General features: G+C 55.8%; 1 protein-coding gene across 5 annotated transcripts; it reads right to left on the reverse strand.

The window, feature by feature from the left end:
* Positions 1-2,183: 2,183 nt before the first annotated feature.
* On the reverse strand, positions 2,184-24,026 carry ZBTB7A (zinc finger and BTB domain containing 7A). Of its 5 annotated transcripts, XM_066343970.1 has the most exons (4): positions 23,893-24,026; positions 23,414-23,593; positions 9,394-10,685; positions 2,184-7,092 (listed from the first exon to the last, which is right to left on the reverse strand). In XM_066343970.1, exons 3-4 carry the CDS (start codon positions 10,668-10,670, stop codon positions 6,600-6,602), a joined length of 1,770 nt encoding a protein of 589 aa, XP_066200067.1. In that variant the 5' UTR covers positions 10,671-10,685; positions 23,414-23,593; positions 23,893-24,026; the 3' UTR covers positions 2,184-6,599. The 5 variants fall into 5 exon arrangements, with proteins under 5 accessions (XP_066200067.1, XP_066200058.1, XP_066200077.1 ...); XM_066343961.1 differs by lacking the exon at positions 23,893-24,026 and having other exon boundaries at positions 23,414-23,702; XM_066343980.1 differs by lacking the exons at positions 23,414-23,593; positions 23,893-24,026 and adding an exon at positions 22,147-22,571.
* Positions 24,027-24,557: the final 531 nt, after the last annotated feature.

Consider the following 24,557-nt stretch of genomic DNA (forward strand, 5'->3'; position numbering starts at 1 on the left):
AGATTTCACTTTGAATTGCCTGGCCCAGTGGACATCTGCTCGGCCTGGCAAAGCATTCAGCTCCTAAAAAGACGCTTAACAAGGTATCACCAGGGAAATACAAATCATACCCACTAGGAGGGCTAGAATAAAAAGGACAGTGAGTGGACCTGAGCAGTTTACTCACTGGTAGAGCATTGACCCTGCTTACGGACATCCCAGGTTTAATCCCCAGTCAGGGCACACGTTGAGAAGTGACCATCTGCTTCTCTTCCCCACCCTCTCCCCCTTCTCTCTCCAGCTTCCACAGCCATGGCTCAGTTGATCTGAGCATGTCAGCCCTGGGTGCTGAGGATGGCTCCATGGAGCCTCTACCTCAGGTGGTAAAAATAGCTCAGTTGCATGTGGCCTGAGCATCGGCTCCAAATGGGGGTTGCCAGGTGGATCCTGTACAGACCAGGATGCATGTGGGAGTATCTCTCCTACTCACACTTAAAAAGTGACAAGTGCTGGTGAGGATGGGGACTGAACCCTCTTACATTATAGATGGTACAGCCGCTGTGTTAACAGTGGCAGTTCCAAAAACAACAGAGTTAATAACTGACCCAGCAATTCCACTCTAGGTATCTCTCTCCCCCAAGGGAAGTGAAAATTTATCTTCTCAAGACAAGTTGTAGATAAATCTTCCTAACAGCATTACTCAGGATAGCCAAAAGGTGGGAACAACCCCAGTGTCCCATCAACTGAAGAATGGATAAAATGGCCCATCCATGCACTGGAATATTCAGTCATAGAAAGGAGTGAAGCACTGACAATACAATGTGGATGGACTTGGAAAACATGAAGCTGAGAAACCAGATACAAAAGGTCACACTGTGTGTGATTCCATTTATGTGAAATGTGGACAAGTCTACAGAGACAGGAAGTGGGTTAGTGTCAAGCTGGAGGATGGGGAGTGACTACTGATGGGGACAGGGCTTCTTTTTGGGGTGATCGGAATGTTATGAAACTAGATGGTGATGATGGTTGCACAACCCTTGCAATATGCTACCACCACTGGTATTGTAAGGGGGAACTGTATTTAAGTGATCCCTAAGAAACCAATGCTCACCCTCGGGAGGGGATGTAGGAGTGAAGAGGCTGCATGGACTGAGGACCCCTGCTTCCATTGCCGTCCTCATCAGAGGTTTCCAGTCTCTTGTGGCTGGCCCAGGTCCCCTTGGTGTCAGGCCGTGGAACAACTGGCCCCCCACCCCCACCCAGCTGGAGTTGGGAGACCTGGGTTCCCGCGTCTGCCATGTGGTCACATGAGCACACACCTTGCCACTGGAGGAAGACACCTGGAGCCTGTACCCAGAATCCCTCCCCAGGCTCTCTTACTTGATGTTTTTGGCCAAGGGCAGGTCAGACTCCACAGATTCTCTGTGGCTGTTATGAAGAGCCCACTTCATGGAGTCCTGCTTTCCTCTCTCAGGCCATGACTACAGCCATCTGTGCCCTCAGTACCCTTTTCACCCACTCCATCTCTGGGCCCTGCTGGCCTGAGTCTGACTGGGGGGCTGTCCCAGGAGGGAGGAGGGTTCTCCCCAGGGTCCTGGAAACAGCCATGTTTGGTGACCCCAATCCAGAGATGGCAGCAGCTCCCAATTTTCCTCCCCAGTGAGTGGACCCCAGCTAGACTTCCTCCCTGAGGATATGGGGGGTGGGAGAAGCCAGCTCAGCTCTTTGACCAGGTCACTAGGGGCCCAATGTGGGACTGCACCTTGGAGGCCTCTGGCAGACTTGGGGTTCCCTAGTGAAGGCCACCCTGCCCAGAGCCTCCGGAAACCTTGTAATTGGAGGTGACCAAGGAGCCCGCCCAGCAGGTTCTTCCTGCCTTCCCCTACCATCCCCAGGGCCCTTTCTCTGGCTTGGGGGTGCCACCTCCTCTGTTGGGGACCAGGCCCTAGCAGCACTGCCACTCACCCCACCCTCCCCACCCTGGAGCCCAGAGGCAGAGTTGCTGTGTCCAGGGCCCTCCCTTCCCCACTCCACCTCCCAGGCCTGGCAGGAAGAGTGAGGCTGAGCGTGGGGTCCTCTCTGAAACCAAAGTTGGGGGTTCCCAAGTAATGTAAACAAGGGGCCCAACCCACAAGAAAAGGGCCCTTAAACCATCCATCCCCACTCCCAGACACCCCCCAACAAAACACAAAAGAACATCAAAATCAGGCAAATGAGGCAGCAGCGGTCGTAACAGGCTGCGTTTAGTGGTTTGTTTTTTATGTACAAGAAAAATTATTTTTATGTCCGGTTTTTCATCTTTTGTCTTTTTGTTTTTGTTTTTATTACTTTTAAAGCTTCTCCCCCCACCCTCAAAAGTGCATTTTTATCATTTTTTTAAAATCTCCCACATTTTATAAAGACTCTCAAATACAGTCTATGGAATGTCTGTGCTCTGTGCCCCCAGGGGTGCTGCCCCCAACCCCCCATTCACCAGGCCTGGTCCCCCCAAAGTCCAAGGCACCTTGTATCTGGGCCTGGGTGGGGTTGGGGGGTACCTAGGCATCAGGACCCCTGGCCATGGCCTCCAAGCAGCCCTGGCCGTGGGGCGGGGTCTCCCCAGCCCCTTTATCTCCTGGTCCTGCCCCCACCCCCACATGTAAATTTATATATTTAGTGCAAGCTAGTCTGAACTCTGAGTTATGACCCCTGGGTGCTGAAGCCCCAGGCCCTGACCCGTCCTGCACCAGCCAACACCACCATTCTAGGAAGGCTGCTTCCTCAGCTTAAATAACTTTTTAAAATAAAACTGCAAATATAAATATCTTTCTTTCTCAAAAAATAGGATTTTTGCTTTTTTTGTTGGTTTTTAAATTTTTTTTTTCCCTTTCATTCTCACTGTCTCGCCTCCTACAATCCTGGCTGCCTGGATGGCCTCAGTTCTGGGGGCCCTGGCCCATGCCTGGGTCCCACCATGTGCGACACAGCAAATGGGTCTCAGTAGTGCAGACTCCCCAGAAGACCCTGGAGGGGACTGGGGGACCCTCCCTTTCCACCTGAGATGCCCCTCAGAAGAAAGCAGAGGGACAGCCCTGTATAAACAGGGTGACAAGACGAGATGGCCACAAGGGATCTCCTGGGCAGGCCGCCCGAGGGGGCAGACTTTGGTATGGCCTGCTGGAGCCCAGCTGGGCACAGGCCCACACCCGTGCCAGGCTGGGCCTATCCGGCACTTTACATTCACTGGTTTTTCAAAAATTTTAAACTATTTTTTTGCCTTTTTTTTCTTTTAATCTCAAAAGGCAGGGTTGGGGTCAGGGTAGGGAGCTAGGCAGGAAGCAGCAAGGCTAGTTCTCTCTCTCCAGGTCCAGCAGTCTGGAGACTGCTCCAGGTGGGGGCTATGGGCCCCATATCCTGCCAGGCTCACTGCCCTGCCCCAGAGCTTCCCCCGGAGCCTCCACCCGAAGTCCCAGCCTGGACCTCACTCTCTCACACATGCACACGCACACCCACGCAACTTCACCAGATGATGGAAATAACAATTTCACTTTGTCTTTTTTCTTTTTTTTTTTGTACCAGGCAGTTAAAAAAAAACACCCCCCAAAAAAAAGAAAACACAAAAAAAACCCCAAACCAAACAAAAAAACTTTTTGCTGTGTCCTTTCCGACCAGTCAGCACGTTCCCTCTCAAATATTTTTTCTAAAACGCGAGAATTCAGCAGTATCTTTGGCAACACTTTATCACAACCTTAATTTAAAGAATAAAAATAAAATCAATTCACATCTATATACAGTATGTGATTGCGCGGAGTTGAGGGGGGGCTGGGCCAGGCAGGTGGGGTCCCGACTTTGGGCCCATGCAGACGCTGTGGCCCTCGGGACAAAATGGCGGGCAGCAGGAGGGGTTAAGGCGAAGTGGGTGGGTAGGGCTGGCAAAAGCTGGGCAGAGCTAGGGGTAGGGGTTTAGTGCAATTCCCAAGGAGCTGTGTTAAAGTGTGCTCGGCAGGGTTCAGCCCATGCCCCCACAATAGTTCCAGAGGCCTTGTTTCCCCCAAGTCCGGTCACCCCCATTGGCCAGGACGACAGTTTTAATTTTTCAGTTGGTTTTATTGCAAGGAGGTATGTGGGTAGGGGGAGAGGGCTATCCCCTCAGGGAACCTCTCCCAGAGCTGGGGTAGGGTGGAGGGTGTCCCTGGCCTGGGTGCTCAAGCTCTCTGCTTGGCCTCCACAGATGGTTCTCTAAAAGAGCTTGCCCCTTGATGCTGGGGTGTGAACAAGGCCACCTGGCCCTGGACTCCCCTGCCACCACCTTTAGAAGGGGGGTTCCTGAGACATGGGGGGGGGCTGATGGGCTGGGGGAGTCCGGAAGGAAATGAAAACTATCCTGTAGAAACAATGAATGTTGCCTTCTTAAAATACTTCCCTTTAAAAAAGAAAATGAAAAAGAAGATGTAGTTTGTCAGAGCAAAGGGATACCAGGAAACGGGCCAGTGACTAGAGGGGGTACAGGGACACCCTCCCACCTTGGGCTTTGACGAGGAAAGATCTCAGCTCAGCAGGATGTGTCTATATACAGGGTCCCACACTAGGCATTGCATATGCAAGAGGGAGTGAAGGTGCCCTGGCCTCTGGCAACATGGTCTCCCATGCCCTGGCTCCCATCCGTGGCCTGTGGCTCGGTGAACACCGGGCCTTTGGGGAGCCGGAGGCTGGGGGAGGCAGGTGCCAGCCCCCAGATGACAGTCAGTGCCTTTGAGTAAAAAGAGGGGTGCCTGGGGGGTATAAGGCCCTGGAGATGGGGCCCCCTGACGGGGATGGCATGTCCAAGATGGCAGCTCCTCAGTGGCCACAAGGAAAGGCGGCCATGTTGGAAGACAAAAAGCCAGAAAGTGGGCCAGGGTAGGGGAACAAGGATAGGACAGGTTGGGGGGAGGGGCGAGGGGACTGGATTGCTCTGGCTGGTTGAAGGCCAGCCCTCTCTTGGGCCCATCCCTGAGCTAGAAAGTCAGTAAGGAGGGTCCCCACAGACATGGATGGCCATTGTATGGCTAGTGGGTAATGAGACATCTCTAAATCAGAACCAAAAGAGGGAACAAATGGTAGGGAGAGGAGGACATGGCAGAAACACAAAAATCCCACAGTCCTGCCTGCCAGGCAAGCCCCCATGGTGAAGCACAAATTCCCCCAGGAGACCTTGCCTTTGCTCATGGCCTTCCTGACCCTGACCCTTCTCACCTCAGGGAACAGAAGTGGATTCTACATCTGGTGGTGGGTTTTTTTTTTTTTTATTATTTTGTACAAAAATAAATCAGCTTTTAGGAATTTCTTTTTGCTCTCTCTCTCTCTCTCTCTTTCTCTCGCTCGCTCTTTGTCTTTTCAACTTTTCATAGAAGTTGGTTGCAACTTGTAAACATGTTTTTAAATTAAGATAAAGTATAGTACCCGTTCTGTTACAAAGTGCCAAGACTTCTATTTGTGGTTGGTTGTCTTTTTTTTTTCCTTTCATTTTGTAAAATCTTTTTATTGCTTTTGTGACATTGGAACTTCTGGACTCTTCTCTCCCCTCATCCCTGCCACCGTAAGACCCTGGGTTCCCTATGCCTTGGCTGTCTCACCCCACACTGTTGCCTGCTCCTCTGAGGAAAAGTATATTTTATATATATATATATCTCTATATATAAATTTTGTTTTTAAGGAGGAAAAGAGGGAAAACAATCTAAAAAGTGCTTTTAAAAATTGGAAGAAGGCTAAAGGGAGAGGTGGGTTAGGGGTGAAGACAAGTTTTGAATCTCTAAACTTTTCATGGGGGTCTGGGTGGCCTGGGTCAGGGGACACAGATGGGGATGGGGGTGCTCTGAGCGGTGGCCCCTGGGTGCCCCACTGAGTTGTAAGTGCCATGAAGGAAGGCAGCAGGAGCCCCTAGGAGCCACCCTGGTGCCCCCTTGTCCCATCTTTTCTCCTTTCTCCACACCTGGAAATAAATAGATTTGTGTTGCAGTGGCCAGGAGATACAGGGGACCACAGGCAAGGATGGGAGGCAAGGAGGCCGCTGGGGATATCAAAGGGAGTGACCCCCACTTAATAAGTGCCCTGAGGAAGGAGGTTGGGGGTGGGGACAGGGACCATTTTAATGTCTGCTCACAGCAGACAGAAATCATTTAAGGTCTTGTCTGAAAGACTCCTATAAACCAGCAAAAGGAAAAAAACTAAAACCCACCCCAGTCCCACTTCACACCCCCACAGCAGCCCTCATCCCTGCCCAGGGCCTGGGGCCCTGCGTAGGTCTAAGATGGCCCCAGACCCCATGCTGGGGGTGCTGGGGGGGAGCCCCTCCGAACCCTTGTGTCCCGCAAACCCCAAACCAAGCCCCAAAACCCATCAACAGGGTGGGGGGAAGGGGAGCTGGGGAAGTGGAGAGCAAGACTCCCCATGGAGGACGAGAACATCATGAAAGAGAAAAATCTGAGAAAAGCACTATCCTAGATTCTGTGACGCTTCATATATATATATCTGTATATATATATATATATATATCGATATAGATATCTGTATATAGATAGATTTTCTTTTTTTGTGTTTTTTTTGGAGGGGTGGTGGGTGACTTTTTTCTCTCTCTCAGGTTTCTGTTTTCTTTTTGGTTTTCAGGCAAGTCCGGCCGCGAAGCTGCCGTCAGCAGGGGTCTCAGTGGCCCCGTCGCCACCCCCTCTGCCAGCGCCCACTACATTCAACCTGCTCAGGCCATCAGGGCTGACCTCCATCTCGTCCTCGTCCTCAAAGTGCTTCTCCTGGCCATTGCGCTGGGCCTCAGGGGAGCCAGGTGGGGCTGGGGCGCTGGGTGGCACGGTGGCCCCAGGGCTGGGGTCAGGTCCCCCAAGCCCCCCGCCCCGGACACGGGGCTTGCGGCCACGGCGCGAGGGGACACCATTGCAGCCGTCTTTCTTGAGGTGTCTGTGCAGGTGGTCGGAGCGGACAAAGGTCTTGCAGCAGCTGTCGCACTGGTAGGGCCGCAGGCCGGTGTGCACACGCATGTGGTTTTTCAGGTCATAGTTGTGGGCAAAGGCCGCCCCGCACTGCTGGCACAGGTACGGCTTCTCACCTGTGTGCTTCCTCATGTGCACCTTGAGCTTGTCCTGCCTGTGGATGGGGCAAGGGTCAGCGGGCACTGGGCCGGGCCCCCTTGTGGGACAAACCCCCAATCCCCCATTGGCCTTGAGGTAAAAACTGACCCCTTCAAAAAGACAGGCTGTGACTAGTCCCTGGCAAAATGGGACAAGGGGATACACAGAGGCCCTCTCCAAAGGTCTGAAAAGGGCCTTGTACCTCGCTTGCTGTATGGCCTTGGGCAAAAGGCTGAACCTCTCTGAATCCCTTCCTATCCATAGAAAGAGGAAGATAACACACCGCCTGGGGCTCTGCCAAGTCTTCTAGGTGCCCTGCCCAGACCACTGCACGGGGTTGGGTCACAAAGGTGACAGAAGAGACTCAGACTGCACTAGCACTATAGAGAGATTTGCCCAGCTGAGGCTCAGCGAGGGGAAGTAACTGCGCCTAGTTGCACAGCGGGTCAGGGGCTGCACCAAGTTGGAGTGGAGGTAGAGTCAGCTTCAGTTTCATCACCCCAAGTCCCAGCCCGGGTAATTATAGCCCCGGCTGCCACAGGCCCCACTTACTCAACTCTCCAGTGTGACTCAGAGGGGCCCCTGTGCTCCTGAGCCTAGAGGAAGGGGTAGGGGCTGGGGCTGTGGTTCAGAAACAGAGAACAGTCAGGTGGGCACATAGGAGGAAGAGGTACGGCCTAGTGTCTTCCTGTGCCTCAATTTCCCTGACTGGCAAATGGGATCAGCCCTGGGCTGGGAGTGGAGTGGCCAAGAGAACTCCAGGTCAGAATGAAACAGCTGAGGCCTGTGGTTGGGCTCACAAGTCAGCTTGGTCACTTCTCCAGATCCTGGTTTGCTGGGCCCTCATCAAGCTATTCCTGGCAGGCTCAGAGACCCCTGAGGGCAAGGCCCATAACCATCTCCACAGTCCCATCTGAAGGAGGACAGAGCCCCCAAAATTACCAGAACCACAATCTTATCAAAGGGGTAGACCAGGACATCAACTACATTGCCAGCCTCCCCAGTGGTGTCCTTTGTCCCCTGCCTAGCACTCCTGGGCCCTGGACTCCAGGCCACACCCTCCTCTCCTGGGCTGCTGGGGACGGGGCCAGGGGTCAGTCCCCAAGTCCTGTCCCCATGGGGTAGAGCTGGGAAGCTGAAACAATGGCTTCTTTCTTCATTCTTGGTGGGTGTGGCTGGGGGAACCCCAGGGTGGGTGTGGGTAGGGGGTGGTGCTGAGTCACCCAGCTTGTCCAGGCCCTGCACGTCAGCACCCCCCCCCCCCCCACTAGGCTGGCCCACAAGGCCCAACCAGCTACTTCTGGACTTTTAAGACCGAATCACAAATTTCTCCAACCAAGCCCAGCCTCAAACCCCTGCCCAAGGACCATGCCCAGTGGCTCCTGTGCCATTTCCCCTCTCCTGACTGCAGTGATCCTCCAAGCTGAACTGGTCTCAGGGCCTTTGCACTGGCTGTTCCCTCTGCCTTTCCCTTTCCCCAAGACTCCCTCCTTCACCTCCTTCAGGTCTCAGATCTGTTATCAATTTTGCAGTTTTCACACATGCTCCATCATACCCATAGGGATTTTGGCCTGTCTCCCTACTTCTGTATCCCCAGTGCCTAGAAAAGGGCCTGTTATCCTCATCTCATTCTGGCCACAGACCTGGGTTGCTGTCACCAGCAGATGCCCCATAAATATTGGCTGAGTGAAGTAAATTCCCAGGCTCACAGGAGACTTAAAGTGATTCTAACGGAGCTCCCTACTAGACTGTGGGCCTCTCCTAAGGCAAAAATTCTTTTAAGAAGAGCAAACCTTGGTGCTCCTTCTTCCAGCCTCTCACAGCAGTTCCTGGCATGTTTTTGGTATTTTTTTTCATTTTTTTTTTTATATTTTATTTATTCATTTTTTGAGAAAAGGGGTGGGGGAGCAGGAAGCATCAACTCCCATATGTGCCTTGACCGGGCAAGCCCAGGTTTTCGAACCAGCGACCTCAGCGTTCCAGGTTGACGCATTACTCACTGCGCCACCACAGGTCAGGCAGCTCCGGGCATGTTTTATATTCTGCGTGGTCATCTGGTTTAGTGCCTACACTCTCCCCACCCAAATGCTGCTCTGAAGGGGCACATGTAGGGTATGTGCCATATGAAGAAGGTGCCATTCCAGGGCAGGGCAGCACTGTCTTTACACACAGAGGGGTGTGTGTATGTGTGTGTGCAAGTGTGTGTGTGTCACCCCCCCCCCCAGGGGAAGGGGTCCATGTATGTCTGCATTTGGGCAAAGGACCCAGGAAGCCCCCCACCATCTTCTGCCCCCTACCACAGTTGGTGCTGGCTCACCTGGTAAATCGGACCTTGCAGATGTTGCATTCATAGGGCTTCTCACCAGTATGGGTCCGGATGTGCCGTGGCAGCTTGCCAGCACCCTGGATGACCTTCTCACAGATGGGACACTTCTGGAAGGCCTTGGCCCGGATCTTCTTCTCCACCTTCTGCGACCAAGCTGGGTAGACGTCACTGTCATGGGCACTGCTGAAGTACTTCAGATAGTAGTCCACAACGCCTTTGTCGTCTGCCCTCGACTCCTCGTCACTGTCCCCCGCCGCAGCCGACCCTGCCCGGCCTACCGACGACATCATCTGTTGTAGTAGCGTGCTGGCCGCAAGCCCGTCTGCTTCGGTCCCATCGCCATCCTCACCCTCAGCTGTTCCCGACAGGAAGCCAGGGGAGTCTCCTGGCTCCGGGGCTGCTTCTGACAGTGAGGTCACTTCCTCCTCCCCACCCCGGCCATAGTGGCCATTCTGCGTGGCAGCAGTCGGCGGGGCTACAGGGGGTGGAAAGAGGCCCCCAGCAGGAGTGTCCTCGTCCCGTTCTGGCCACAGACCTGGGTTGCTGTCGCCCTCATCCCCATCCCCAGCTGGGGGCCGCTCAGCTGGGGGACCAGGCCCATAGAAGTCCAAGCCATTGCAGTCGCCCGCGGCTACGGCAGCCACAGCAGCAGCCACAGCTTCCTTGGTGGCGTCCAGGTCATCATCAGATGCACCAAAAGCAGACCATGGGAAGCTGGCAGCAGCGGCAGCTGCAGCAGCGGCTGCAGGTGGCAGGCTGTTCATGGGGTTACTCTGGTAGAACTCAAGGTACTCCTTGGCGCGGAGGAGGTTTCGCTGATCAATCTGATCTACCAGGTCCAGCTGCCCGGCGTCGGCGCCTGCATCGGCCGCCAGGATCTGCCTGTCGAGGAGGTCGGCGCAGACGTGGCTTACAGCAGGGATCTCCAACAAGCGGGCGGCACTGAGGATGTCACTCACATTGGCTGTGCTGACAGTCAGCGTAGCCGTATAGGCGAAGTCCATGAGGGCTGTGAGTGCCTCAGCACTGACAAAGTCAATCTCGTACACGTTCTGCTGGTCCACTACGGCACCCGACGTGAACAGCTTCTTGAAGTACTGGCTGCAGGCTGCCAGCACTGAGCGGTGTGTAGGAAACTCGCGGCCCTCAACCAAGATCACCACGTCGCACAGTAGGCCTTGTGTCCGCTGCTCGTTGAGCCCACTCAGAATGTCACTGCTGTGGTCGGGGAACGGAATCCCAATGGGGCCGTCCACGCCGCCGGCCATCTTCTGCACCGAGACCTGCAGTGCCAGGGAGGAATGGGTAGTCGTAAGTACAAGGGCAGGGGTGGGAGCACCCACCAGAGCTTGAGACCCTCAGAGTAGTGCCCCACCATGGTCTCCCAGTCTGTTTCCCAGATGTAAACCAAGGTAATCCACGTCTGGTTCTACAGTAGACTGCAGAACATGAGATTATGCTGGCAAAACCCACACTAGGTGCTTGAAAGATGAAGACTGGCCCCCACCCCTCCACTAGAGGACTCTCAGGAGTGCCCATGCAAAGGGCAATTGGAGGTGATGCTGGAATATACAGTAGGTACTCAATAATTACCCGATATAAACTGTTTCCTAATGAATCTTAATGCAGGCTTCTACCCACAGTTGTGGGTATTGATAAGGCCCCTATTGTGCACTGTAACGCCTGTGCCCCTTACAGTTCCATAGGCAGCACCATCTCTGCTGCAGAAGTGAGAAGAAAATCCCTGATCAGGTAGCTCAATTGGAACATTATCTCAGTATGTCAAGGTTGTGAGTTTGATCCAGTCAGGGCACATACAAGAATCAACCAATGAATGTATAAAAAATAGAATAACAAACTGATATTTCTCTTTCTAAAAATCAATAAATTTAGTCTGGCCTGTGGTGGCACAGTGGATAAAACCTCAACCTGGAATGCTGAGGTCTCTGTTTCAAAACCCCGGGCTTGCCTGGTCAAGGCACATACGAGAAGCAATTACAAGTTGATGCTTCCTGGAGCTCCTCCCTGCTCCCTGCCCCAAAGTAAAGGAATAAAATCTTTAAATAGTCAATAAAATAAAAAAGAAAAGGCCCTGGCCAGGTAACTCAGTTGATTAGAACATTGTCCTGACATACTAAGGTTAGAGATTCAATCCCCAGTCAGGGCACATATAAGAATCAACCAGGTCCTGGCCCGTGGCTCAGTGGATACAGCATCGACCCAGCATATGGACATCCCAGGTTCGATTCTCAGTCAGTAAGGGCACACAGGAGAAGCAACCATCTGCTTCTCCCCTCTCCCAGCTCTTCACCACTCCCCCTTCCACAGTCAGTGGCTCCACTGGTTCAAGCATGGCCCTAGGCGCCAAGAAAAGCTCAGTTGGTCTGAGACTGTCAGTCTCAGGCTCTAAAAATAGCTTGGTACAGTACTTGAGTATCGGGCCCAGATGGGGTTGCTGGGTGGATCCTGGTCGGGCATATGCAGGAGTATGCCCCACTGTCTCCCCTCCTTTCACCTAATGAAAAAAAACAACACCTCAACCAATGACGATATGAATAAGTGGAACAATAAAATCAATGATTCTCTGTATCTCTCCTTTCCTCTCTCAAAAATATATATTAAAAAATTAGCATCCTGGCTGGACAGCTTAGAGCAGGGGTCCCCAAACTACGGCCCGCGGGCCACATGCGGCCCCCTGAGGCCATTTATCCGGCCCCCACCGCACTTCCGGAAGGGGCACCTCTTTCATTGGTGGTCAGTGAGAGGAGCACATTGACCATCTCATTAGCCAAAAGCAGGCCCGTAGTTCCCATTGAAATACTGGTCAGTTTGTTGATTTAAATTTACTTGTTCTTTATTTTAAATATTGTATTTGTTCCCGTTTTGTTTTTTTACTTTAAAATAAGATATGTGCAGTGTGCATAGGGATTTGTTCATAGTTTTTTTTTATAGTTCGGCCCTCCAACGGTCTGAGGGACAGTGAACTGGCCCCCCTGTGTAAAAAGTTTGGGGACCCCTGGCTTAGAGCATCGTCCTAAAATGCAGAGGTTATGGGTTCAATTCTCAGTCAGGGCACATACAGGAATGAGTCAGTATTCCTGTCTGTCTCTGTCTCTTCCTCTCTTGCTAAAATCAATAAATATTTTGGCCCTGGCAGGTTGGCTCAGTGGTAAAGTGTCAGCCTGGCATGTGGATGTCCCAAGTTTGAATCCTGGTCAGGGAACACAAAAGTGCCCATCTGCTTCTCCACCCTTCCCCCCTCACTTCTTTCCTTCTTTTCTTCCTTCCTCCCTTCCTCCCTTCCTTCTTTCTCTCCCTCTCTCCCTCTCCCTCTCCCTCTCTTGCTCCCAGCTCAATTGGAGCGAGTTGTCCCTGGGCACTGAGAATGGCTCCATGCCCTCCACCTCAGGCGCTAAGAGCTCAATTGCTGAGTGACGGAGCATCACCCCCTAGTGGGCTTGCCGGGTGGATCCTGGTAGGGGCATATAAGGGAGTCTGTCTCTATGCCTCCCCTCCTTTCACTGAATTAAAAAAAAAAATCTAAAATATTTTAAAAAGCAAGTAAGTAACCAGAATCAACATGTGGGGTGGGGCTGAGGGCAGGGTTTGCTAGATGGCAGGTCTTTTCCCTTTCGGAATTTGGTGGGGGATAAAAGTAGCCAGTCCTGCATCTCCATGAACACAGGGAGGAGTAGAAGGCCCTGAGGAAAGGGGAAGGGTTCTCATTCTCTTGTTAGGGACATGGATTTTAACTTTACTCTTTTGTAAAAAGATTCTGAAAGAAATCTAATAAACTGCACCTAAGCCATTAAAAAAAAAGTGAGCCTGGCCTGTGGTGGCGCAGTGGATAGAGCATCAATCTGAAACACAGAGGTCACTGGTTCAAGGCCCTGGCCTTGCTTGGACAAGGCACATACGACAAGCAACAAGAAAGCAATGAACAACTAAAGTGAAGCAACTATACTTCTCACTCCTCTCTCTTTGCAAAATCAATAAATGATTTTTTTTTTTTTTTTTAGTGAGAGCGTGAGAGGGAGAGAAAGAGAGAGAGAAACAGAGCCAGAGAGGGAAAAAGATGAAAAGCACCAACTTGTAGCTGTGGTACTTTTAGTTGTTTATTGATTGTTTCTCATATGTGCCTTGACAGGGGAGCTCCAGCCAAACCAGTAAGCCCTTGCTCAAGCCAGCGACCTCGGTTTTGAACCTGGCACCTCAGCATCCCAGGTCAATGCTCTACCCACTGCACCACCACCGGTCAGGCAGTAAACAAAATCTTTTTTAAAAAAGTGAGAAGAGCCTGACCAGGTGGTGGCACAGTGGATAGAGCATTGGACTGGGATGCTGAGGAACCAGGTTCGAGATCCCGAGTTTGCCAGCTTGAGCATGGGCTCATCTGGTTTGAGCAAAGCTTACCAGCCTGAGCCCAAGGTCGCTGGCTTCAGCAAGGGGTCACTCAGTCTGTTGTAACCTCCGGGTCAAGGCACATACGAAAAAGCAATCAATGAACAACCAACGTGCTGCAACAAAGAATTGATGCTTCTCATATCTCTCCGTTCCTGTCTGTCCCTATCTGTCCCTCTCTCTGTCACACACACACACACACACAAAAAAAAAATTTAAAAAAAAAAGTGAGAAGATAGGGTTCAGGGAGAGGAACCCAGGAGCCCATGTACCCAAGGCCCAATATCTGTGCCCCAACTAAACCTGGAGCATCTGACCTGACAGCCAATATCCAACTGGTTTGTTTGGCTGTCCATACCCACCGGACTTACTCCTGCCTTGTGGTGAGGCTAGTTCTCTTGAGGGGCTCTGAGTCAGTAGGAAGGGGTGAAGCCAAGACCTAGTGGCCTAGGACCCAGCTGGGGTCATTGGGGCCATGAGTTTGCCCTGGTGTAACAGTGATTCTGAAGGACAAACCCCTTTGTTCCATTGGAGCCCCCAGGACTCGGCTTGGCCCTGGCAGTGAATAATGGGGGAAGCCAGGTCACCATCAACGCTCCTTTTCCCTGCCACCCCAGCCAACCCCGCCAAGGAGTGGGGGGCTGGGGCTTCATTCCTGCCCAGCCCTCTCCAGCTTTCAGCCACTGTCTGCACTGTGGAGCCAGGATAAGGCCCTGCCACTTCCTGGGCCTCAATCTCCCCATCTGTCAAATGGGCAGAGGCCTTTGGAAGAGCCATGCCACTGAGAGAACTGTCTGTCTGTCCCACCCCTCTCCCCACCCCTCCTTTTTTCCGCCTTCCCCTGGGCGGTGACTCATCCACCCACTCGGGTGCTTGTGCAACCTTCTGGCTCCTGTCCCCACCCCTCCACCCTCTCCGGGGAGCCCCCGGCTGTCCCAAGCCACCCAACACAACCCACATTCCTCCAGGTCCAGCCTGGCAGCTCTTGGGCCAGAGCCCCTAGACGGCAGGGAATGGGCTAAGCTGGACATTCTTCAGCCTCCTAAGGACCCTGGGACCCCCAACCTCTCAGGCAAGTGGCCCAACCCAGCTCTAACCTGGAAACCCAGGTCCCTCCTGTTGTGCTGTGAGTGGGATTCAGGTGGCTGGCTAGGCAAGGGAACCCAGAGTTCATTTGGCTGTGCTCAAGGTCAATACAAAACTCCCGACCCAGGGCCACCCTGGAAGTGGGATCCAGGCCTCAGGGCTGACACAGAGGCCTTTGTGCAACACTCAGGCGGGCACTACACTTCCCAGGACAACCCTCTCCAAGGCCCGCCCTCTTTCTCCACGAACCACACCAGCTGCTCGGCTTCCCCATTATTTTAGGCTTCCACATTATTTTAGCCCTCGGTGGTAGTGGTGGTGGTGGGGGTCAACTCAGATGTGGCTACTGGGAGCAGGAGGATGGAGGTTGACCCCATCCAAGGCTCAGCCATCCAAGAAGCCCCCTGTAGTGGTTTTCACCCCCTTCCACCATCTGCCGTCTAGCCCTGGGCAGGCTCCAAGGAGTAAAGTTGGCAGATGGGTTTCTGGATCAGACCAGCCTTGTCCCTTCCTTATCTCCCCCACCCATCCAGGCCACCAATGCCCCAAGATGGCTACTCTGGATCTGCTTTTGTCATTATTCTCCGGGTGCCCCTAGAGTCCCCTTGGACCTTGAGGTGTCTTTGGGGCCTCCAGGACAGGACCTGAAATAGGTGACTCACCCCCCACCCTCTTATGAGCACTGGCATACCAGGCCAGGGGGCTGGCACAGCCCTACTTTAAGTTCCCGCTTTGTCAGAAGCCACCCAACCTTAAAAAAGCAAGCTTGGGCCTCGAACCTGACCTGGGCACTGGCCTCCACCAACTAAGTGAAGCAGGACACATGCAAAGGGCCTGAGCGTCCACAAACCTGTCCTCTCCCAGATGGAGCCTCTATCTCCCCAGATAATCATCAGAAAGCCTCCCCTCGAAGGGCAGGGCCTAGGGAGGTGCCAACCAAGAAATATCCCCATCACAGTAGCATGATCCCTCATTTTACAGATGAGAAAACCAGGACTCAGAAACATAGAACCCTGCCCAAGGGTACCCAGCCAGGTTGATCCATAGGTTCTGGGGTCCAGGAGCTGATACAGGTGAGAGATTGGCCCTCCATCAACAAGCTATCACCTCTTCCCTCATCCTGGGAACTAAACTGGCTCTGCAGAGTTGACCCACACACTTATTCCAGGAACACATCCCACCTACCTGCCTGCCATGCCCAGGGTCACTGCCCCCATCTGGGCCTCTCAGAGCTCTCCCTCTAAAGATGAGATGGAAGAGCCTGTTAGAAGGGAAAAGGAGGATTGCTGAGTTCTCTTGGTTAGTCATGTGGGAACTGGAAATTGAATACCCACTGTGTGCCCTGGCATCTTTGCAGCAGGAAAGCTTTTGGCTCCTTTTGATCTTGGAAGCCCACTTGGCACCTAGTAGGTACCCCACAAGTGGTAGTTTCCTTGATAATGAGGATTCAACAAAATCTCTCTTCCAGGAAGCCCCACTTCCATGACAGTTAATGCTAGGGTCCCATGAGCTTAGGCCCACAGCCATCTGCGCTTTCATCATAACTCCGCCCCCAAAATTGCCTGTCCTTGTTGGTTTTCTGGGGTAAATCAGCAGGCAAAGGGGCAGGCCTCAGCAGGCTCCTCCTGAGCTGGAGGCGTGGTGCCCTCCTCCCACTGGGCCACTCCTAGGCCCCTACGCTGAGCCCTCCCTTGGGTGACCCACAGTGGGAGCACAGTATTCAACCAGACTCAAGACAGCTAAAGGCTAGAGAGGGCCCACACCCAGTCCCACCCACCCAGCTAGCTGACACATCCAGGACTACGGGTTGGTGCTGGTCCCATCTCCCATCTAACCTAGGATCACATGCTGAACCTTCTTTCTAAGGAGGCAGGACCCAGGCTAGCTCACAGCCCTCCTAGAGGGGTTCCTCTATACCTGGGAACTTTCAGAAACTAACCAGGCACCTTGATTTCATCCTCTCCACTACAAGGCTCTGGGCTTTACAGACAAGGAGAGGCTCAGGGAAATGATAAGAACAGCCGCCAGGTGGGGACTCAGACTCCAACCTAAACTGGCCTGAGTTTCTGCCACTCAAGCTCTGGGACACAGTGGTGAGGTCAAGCATGCCCTGACCTGGTCCCAGGAGCAGCAGGTGTCACCCAGGAAGGACCAAGATTGTAGGAAAGGTGCCCTGCGCATGGGAAACAGCAGAGGACAAGGCCTGGAGATGGGTGTTTGGGAGCGGGGACGTGGGGAAGGAGGCTGTATTAACAGGAGGCTTTCCAAGGTCAGGCACAAGGTGAGGGTTGGAGCTAGGCTTCCTCCTCCCACCCACACTCTTCAAGAAAAGGGGGGTGGCCAGGTAATCACCGCCCAAAGCTTTCCTAAAGGAGTGTCTGGGAAAGGGCAGCTTCATGAGATCAAGGCCCCTGCACCCCCACCCACAGAGAATACAAAAGGAAACCAGAGACATTAAACACCTACTATGTGCCACACATGGCAGCCCAGATCCAAAGCCCGGCTCTTCCGCTTCTAAGCTGGTGACTGGGCAAGAGGAAGCACCTCTCTGTGCCTCAGTTTCACCAGAGGTCATGACAGTGAAAAGGGGGATGGGGTGCTCTAGGTCCAGAGTCCTACTCTAGTCCATTTAGCAAATGTTACATAGGGACCTACTGCATGCCAGCACATCCCCAACAAGGATGTTTGCTTCCTCCCTTGTGGATGAGGGGTTTTTTGAACTTCATATCTGAATGTTATTCCAGCCACCTCACCACCTACTGTCTGCCAAGGAAGTGGGTTGTGGTGCCCGAGAAAGAAGCTAGGGGAGTGAAACCAGGCCCAGAGAGGGTGGGCGGCTGGCCCAAGGTCACACAGCAAGTCTGGTGTCCAGGTTCAGCTCCCAGACCCACGCCCAGCTGCTCCCGCCCCCTCCCAGGCACACAGCCTGTGTTGCAAGGTTGGTCTCAACGGGTTACCCTACCCTGACTTAGTGCCAATCCCTGCCTGGCCCAGTACCTAGATAGGAGTTTAATGGGATAGGAATTCAGCGTCCAAATTGGGGGTTGGGGGGAAACCAAAGGCCCAGGGTAGCTGCTTGCTGTTAGCCTGCCACCTGCCCCCCTGCCCTCACAGTCCCCCCTCTGGCCAGACACCAGCAAACAGGCCCTCGGCCATTTTATGTGTCCATTTATTGCCCTAAATGGGGAGGGGCTTCCTGCCCCGGCCTTAAAGGGCCAGAAGCAGGAAGGTTGCAGGCCCAATGGTGTGTGTGTATGGAGGAATGAGGTCATGGGGATCCCATCTGACCCCCAACTCATGAGCTGAGCTCAGGCTCACCCTATTCCCACACGTTGAGACTGTCATGGGCCAGGAAGTACAGCCCTGTCACCCAGACTGGGTTCCAAGAGGAAGCCCCGGGAAAACAAATGGGTCCTCACAATGACCCTTTGTGGCTGAAGGTAATCTCCCCATTATACTGATGGGAAAATTGAAGGTGGCAGAGGGGAAATGACCTTCCTCAGTGGACCTCAGGTGGAGCCAAGGACTGGGCTGGGATTGGATCACACTGGCCCCCACTGCCCAGGGCTGTTGCAGGGTGGTTTAGTCTCTCAGGTGCCTAGAACACAAAGTGACAGGTGATGGCTGTGGATTATCTTAGGCATCCAGCTGGCACACACTCCCGGCAAAGCCCTCATTCATGGTGAGATAGAAGGAACCAGCTTGCCATCACTGAAGTAGGCAAAGCCAGGCTTCAAAGAAGCCCATCACTGTCTACCCTGCCCTTGCTCAGGCTGCACCTGCTTATCCAAGACGCCCGAGAGAGGCCTTGGTGGACTCCAGGAGCCCTGCTCCTCTCTGCCTCCAGATCTCTTCCTCCCTACCTTGAGGCCTACTTGTAACCTGAAGCACTGATACAACCCTCACCTCCACCCTGAGCAGGTAGAGGGCTCTGCTTGGAAGCCCCAAAGGGGTGTTTGGCCTGCTGGGGTCCCAGTGTCCTGTGCCCAAATATATCCTGATGGAAAGTGGGACCAAACCTTGTTTTCTAGTTAAGCCAGAAAAGTGTAGGTGGGGACACTTCTACCTGAGTGGCCATCCACAGCCTGCTGGGAGGACAGATGGAGGGGCTGGTCCTTTGGCCATGCTCATCAGAAGTGCCAGATTCTCCAGGTGGCACCTGCATTGTGGTGCTCCAAGCTCAGGCCTCTGGCCCTAAGGGTAGCAGAGGTCTGATCTCCATCATCATCAACATCCACTCTTACAGTTCTGGGAGGCAGGGTCTATAATTACTGCCCCACTTTACAGATCAAGAAACCGAGGCTCACAGAAAGTGGCCGGGTTTACATAGCAGAGCTGAATACAGGCCACCTGGCTCCACCCTGCCTAACTAGTCCTCTCAGGGATCCTTCCCACTCTCCCTACACACTGGCCCAGGGGAGCCAGCAGGTGACTAAATCCCCCACCCTGGAGGCCTTGGGGCTGAGGACAGCTTATTCTCATATCCTCTCCGAGCTGCCTTAGGATGGCCCAGAAAAGGAAAAGGTTTGCCAGAGATAATACAGGGTGCCTGGAGTCTACCCAACATCTGTGAACTCAGGGAAGGCAACCTGACCCCAAGGGGCATCAGACAGGCATGAAGAAGGGGCTTCCTCTAGGCCCAGAAACTGCACATCAGTCGCTCAGCTCAACAAACCTTCTCAAGGAATCACTAAGTAAATCCTCACAATGACCCTTTGAGACTGAAGGTAATCTCCCCATTATACTGATGGGAAAATTGAAGGTGGCAGAGGGGAAATGACCTTCCTCAGTGACCCTCAGGTGGAGCCAAGGACTGGGCTGGGATTGGACCACACTGGCCCCCACCCAAGCCTGTTCCTCTGGTCCCCACTGCCCAGGGCTGTTGCAGGGTGGTTTAGTCTCTCAGGTGCCTAGAACACAAGGTGACAGGTGATGGCTGTGGAGTATCTTAGGCATCCAGCCGGCACACACTCCAGCAGAATCCCTGCTGTGCCCTGAACTGACACATGTGCTTCCTTCAAGAGAGAGGAAAAAAGAAAACAAGTACCACCTGGGGTACCCTACAACAACCCTATGTTACAGGGCAGGGACACTCAGGCTACTAGAGGCCAAGGGGCATGTCCAAGGTCACAGAGCAAGTGCGCTTACACTGGAACCCTAGCAGCTCCCCTTTTAGGGTTGGCTCTGCTTCAGAGGGGGCTGGCCCTGAGACCAGGCTCTTGTGAGGTGACCTCCTCAGGTGTAATGGGTCATAAAACCCAGAGCTCAGCCCGTCTCTAGGAGCCAAGGTGCCAAGGGCTGTGGCTTGGAAGGGGTGAGAAAGGACCTTGCAGGCCTTAAAAGTGCCTGCCAGGGAAGGCTAAGGAGACAGGAGAACTGGGGCTCATGCTGTGTGACCTTGGGCACCTCAGACCCTCTCTGAGCCTCACTAGTCTCTTTGAGCAAAGGGTTTAATAAGTCCCAGGGAGGCTCCACTTGGCCAACAGGTGCCTGCTGTCAACCTCCTGGCCCTCTGGAAGACAGGTGGGCAGGTACCCCTCAGCTGGGACACAGGGAGGACTTTGGACAATTCCCAAGACATAGGCAAACCACAGGGGTCAGAACTAGCTCTGGCTAGGTGACCTTGGGCTGCTCACTGCTTCCCCTGGTCCTCAGTCTCCCCTGCCCAATAAGGTACCCACTCTGAGGTTTGCTCTAAGCCCCCGAGTTCCCACACTCATATTCAGCCACACCTCTGAGCCTCAGTTTCCTCAAAGGTAGACAAGGGCTGCCACCAGCCTGACCTAGCTATAGGTCTGAGGGCCCCAAGGAAAAGAAAGGAAGTAAAAAAGCAAACACAAGACTAGCTACGGTCCTGGAACCGTCCCCACTGGAGAAAGGCTGAGCTGTGCCAGGTCTCAGTCATCCACACAGAGAAAGGGACGCATCAACTCCCTGCAGCCATCCCAGCAGATTCTCTGAGGGCCTCTGCTGAGAGTTGTGTGGCTCCCCACACTGCCAGGGTGCTGACTGGCCATCCAGCAGCCAATCGGAACTGAATAATAAATACACCCCCCCCAAAGTGACCCACGAATTAAAATTTCAGTGTCCCCGATGGCTCCTCTTTCTTCATTAGGCATGCGGATCCCAGGGCTTCGCTCTTCCAGCCACTGGCTCCTGCCCCCTCCTTCTCCCCCAGGCTCTTGTCTCCACAGCAATGGCTGGCAGTAAACAGAGACCCAAGCCCAGCTGATAAGTGCCTGGCATGCTCTAGGGGCCCTACAGGAGGTGGTCCTCAGGGAAAAATGCCCCCTGCCTGGAGCAGCAGGGCCTAGTGTGGATTCCCCAGACCTCTCCCAGGACCAGCTCTGCCAATAGGAAGTGATTGACTGGTCCTAGTAAGGGGTAAGCCCCCCCCCCCCCCCGTGGGAGCGGCACACTCAGGGTCACACCCTTGCCCTGTTGGGTGGGGGTGGGGGGCGCATGACATGGAATCCTAGATGCCCTCTCCCTCTCAAGCCAACCCTGCTCCTGGAGGCAGCTGCTAAGGAGAGGGGAAGCAAACTAGGCCTGCTACCCATGGTTGAGCCAGGTGGGTACGCCCGGAGAAGGGGTACCAACACCTCTCTCACTTCTGCCACTCGGCTAGGGGGAGAGAGGAGTTGCCTACCTGCCCCCCTTGTCAATCTGCCAACTGCTGGCTGTATTCCCCAAACATTTAGTAAGCGCCCACTAGGTGCCCTGGCCTGGTTGGACAGTAGTCTCCTGCTGCGGTCCACCAGCCTCCCCAGCCAGCGCGGGCACTGCCTCCCAGAACCCGCAAAGGCCTGAGCCCGGAGCTGGGGGGGGGGGGGGGACAACCAGCACCAGCGCTTGGCTCAGGCCCCTGCTTAGTTCCAGACCCCGAGCTGGGGGAGGGGACCGGTTTCTAGGCTGGGGAGCCAGAACCCACCAGCTCACCCCTCCTCTGCCCGGGCTCAGGGTTCGCACGTGGTGGTGGCGTCAGGGGAAAGGAGGGGGGTCCGGGCCAGAGGAGACAGGGTCACGCGCTTTGGGGGCGCGGGTGGTGGAGAGGAGTGCTCTCTGCCTTCTCTCCCGGGGCCGAAGCCGGGCAGCCGCGCGGGCAGGGCGAGGGGCCAGGCCAGTCCCCCCACCCAGGGATGAGTCAGGCTCCGGCAGGGGCAGGAAGCGGCCCCCTCCCTCGCGCCGGCCGCAGCGCTTGGCCCCGGCCTTGGCTCGCGGGCCCCCACCGCACCTCCCGAGCGGGGAGGCTCCTACCTCCTTCCCGGGTCAGCGGCGAGGGGGCCCGGCCCCGGCGGTGGCGGCTGGTCAAGCTTCCTCGGAGGGGCCGGGAGACGGCAGTGAGCCTGGCCCCGCGCCACCCCCCGCCGCCGTCGGCCAATCCCCACCCGGACTGGGGGGAGGGCAATGCAAATTACCCCGGATCTGGGTCCGCCCGCCCGCCCGCCTCCCCCACGCTCGGGCCCGGCCTGCACTAGGCCGCACATCCCCGAGCTTGCCTGAGCCATGCGACCGCCGCGGCCGCCGCCCTCCCTGGGGAGCACCGGGTGGGTGACCCCCCCACACACACACACACATAGGGGCAAGGGGCCGAGGGGAGGGGGACTGGGGACGGTTACACAACAGGCAGGGAGGGGCCCCAGGGCGGGAAGGGGGCCGGCCCGCGGGCCGCGCAGCCGGAAGCCGGGGACCGCCACCGGCCCCCGGCGAGGGGAGCCTGGACTAAGGCCCCGCCCCCAAACCTGCTGGGCCCACCCCCGCGCCGCACCGCGCGATTAACCCGTGCCCATTGGCTCGACGGCCCGCCGCTCACCGCCCCTCCTCCGCACCGCCCCTACCCGCGGGCCGCGGAGGGCCGCTAGCGCGGCGCACCCTTGGACTTGTAGTTCGAGCTCCCTGTCATCTGCCTGCCGCAAGCTGTAGGGAGACTACGATGCCCAGAGGTACCCGCGGGCGTGCCCGCCCACCCGGACACCCCACCCCTTCCCTCTCCTTTGCAAAGCCCCCCTCCCTGTTTTTCAGCCCCCTCCCCCCCCCCATACCCCATGGATCTCAATCCTGTCCAACTCCAACGTATACACGCAGCACCGAATAGGCCCCGAGTTGGGGGAGAGAGCCTCCCCAGTACCCAGCAGCAAACTTAGCATGCGACGCGCCCCCCTTCTCCCCACGCCGGTTCCCCCCACTCTCAATGCAGCCCCGCTTCCCTTCCCCCGCTCTCCGCGCGCCAGGGAGCCCCGAAAAGCCATGCACCGGGTGTGGGGGGGGACGGTTGGCGCACAAGCCCATGCACTTCGCCCCCAATTCCCCTTGCCGGGCAGCGCCCCCTCCCCGGGCTTGGGATTCAGGGAGCCTCCAGCCTCCAGCCTCCCGGCAGCTGCCAACCATCCCCTCCTCTTAAACTTGCGGAACATCCCTGGTTCCCCGGATCTCCCCTTCCCAAGAGGGCAGGGGTGGACGCAGAGCCCCCTGCTCGTCCCCGCCCTGCACCCTGTGCTGGGGGCCGCGCGGGACGCTGACTTACCTCTCGGGGCCGGGCCGGGGCCAGGCGGGGCCGGGGCGCGCGGGGCCGGGGCCCGGAGTTGGAACTGGGTTCCTCAGCAGCTCGTCTCCGGGGTCCGCGTCTCGCTCTCCCCCTCGCTCGCCTTCCCCTCGTCTCTTCCTCGCTCCCGCGGCGGCGGCGGCGTCACTGCCCCTACAGTAACTGTACAGTACAGCCAAAGCCCCGTATGATGCTTGCGACTCCCTTCCTGGTTTCTCCGAGGGCAAGAGGGGTCCTCCCTTGTCTTAAAGGTGCCGCAGCCGCCGCCCCCCCCCCCCCGCGCCCGGCCCGCCCCCCCTCCCCGGCCTCGGAGGCCAGAACAGGCTCGGCAGGTCCCCTCTTGCCACGTCTCTGCCCTCCCGTGGGGCTTCGCCCGCTGCGCCGGGGAGACCGGGCTGTTATTAGGTTTTGTCAAGTTGGGGGGGTCCAGCCCGCCCCCAGCGCGCCCCCCCTCCTCTGACCTCTCCGCCCCGCTGCGCGGCGCCGTGCCAGCTTGCCAGCTTATCTGGCCCCAGAGCTCCCCGGGGCGCGGGGGGAGCAGGCCCCCCGGGGTGGAGGGGGGTGGGGGCCTCCAGATAAACAGGCCCCCAGCCTCTGCGCAGGGGCGGGTGAGTGGGGGGGGGGCGCGGGCTTTGCCCCCGACGCCTTGGGGCGTGGCAGGATGGCAGCGGGGGCGGGGCGGGCGGCTGTGTGCACTGCTAGGACCGACGCGGGCGTGGGTCGCAGCTGCCCCAGCAGCTGGGGGTGGGTGGGGGGTGACGGAGTGGGGATCCCGGGCCGGCCGCCGGCTCTCCCAGAGTCTCAGTTTGCCCAACCATAGAAGGGACCCAGGGCGGGCTTTTGGGTAACTGCTTGGGTCCACTGGGCTCTCGAGTCCCTAAATGAAACAGCCAACCTGCCCGCCCGCGATTATATAAAGGAGTCGCCTCCGCCCGCTGCGCCAGAGGCGTAGCGGGGGAAGGGGTTGACGAGGGGCGGACTGGGCGGTTGTTTTCCAGGCTTTCCGAGTTCCCCCACCCAACTGCGAGCCGCTGGGCGTGACAGGGACCCGGCCCCGGACGCCTGGGTCCTGCAGGCCGCTCCCAAAAGGGTCTGTGTGGCTCCGGAGGGGCGGAGGTGGGGAGTG

Source organism: Saccopteryx leptura, chromosome 1, assembly GCF_036850995.1.
Source record: "Saccopteryx leptura isolate mSacLep1 chromosome 1, mSacLep1_pri_phased_curated, whole genome shotgun sequence".
Classification (NCBI taxonomy): Eukaryota; Metazoa; Chordata; class Mammalia; order Chiroptera; family Emballonuridae; genus Saccopteryx; species Saccopteryx leptura.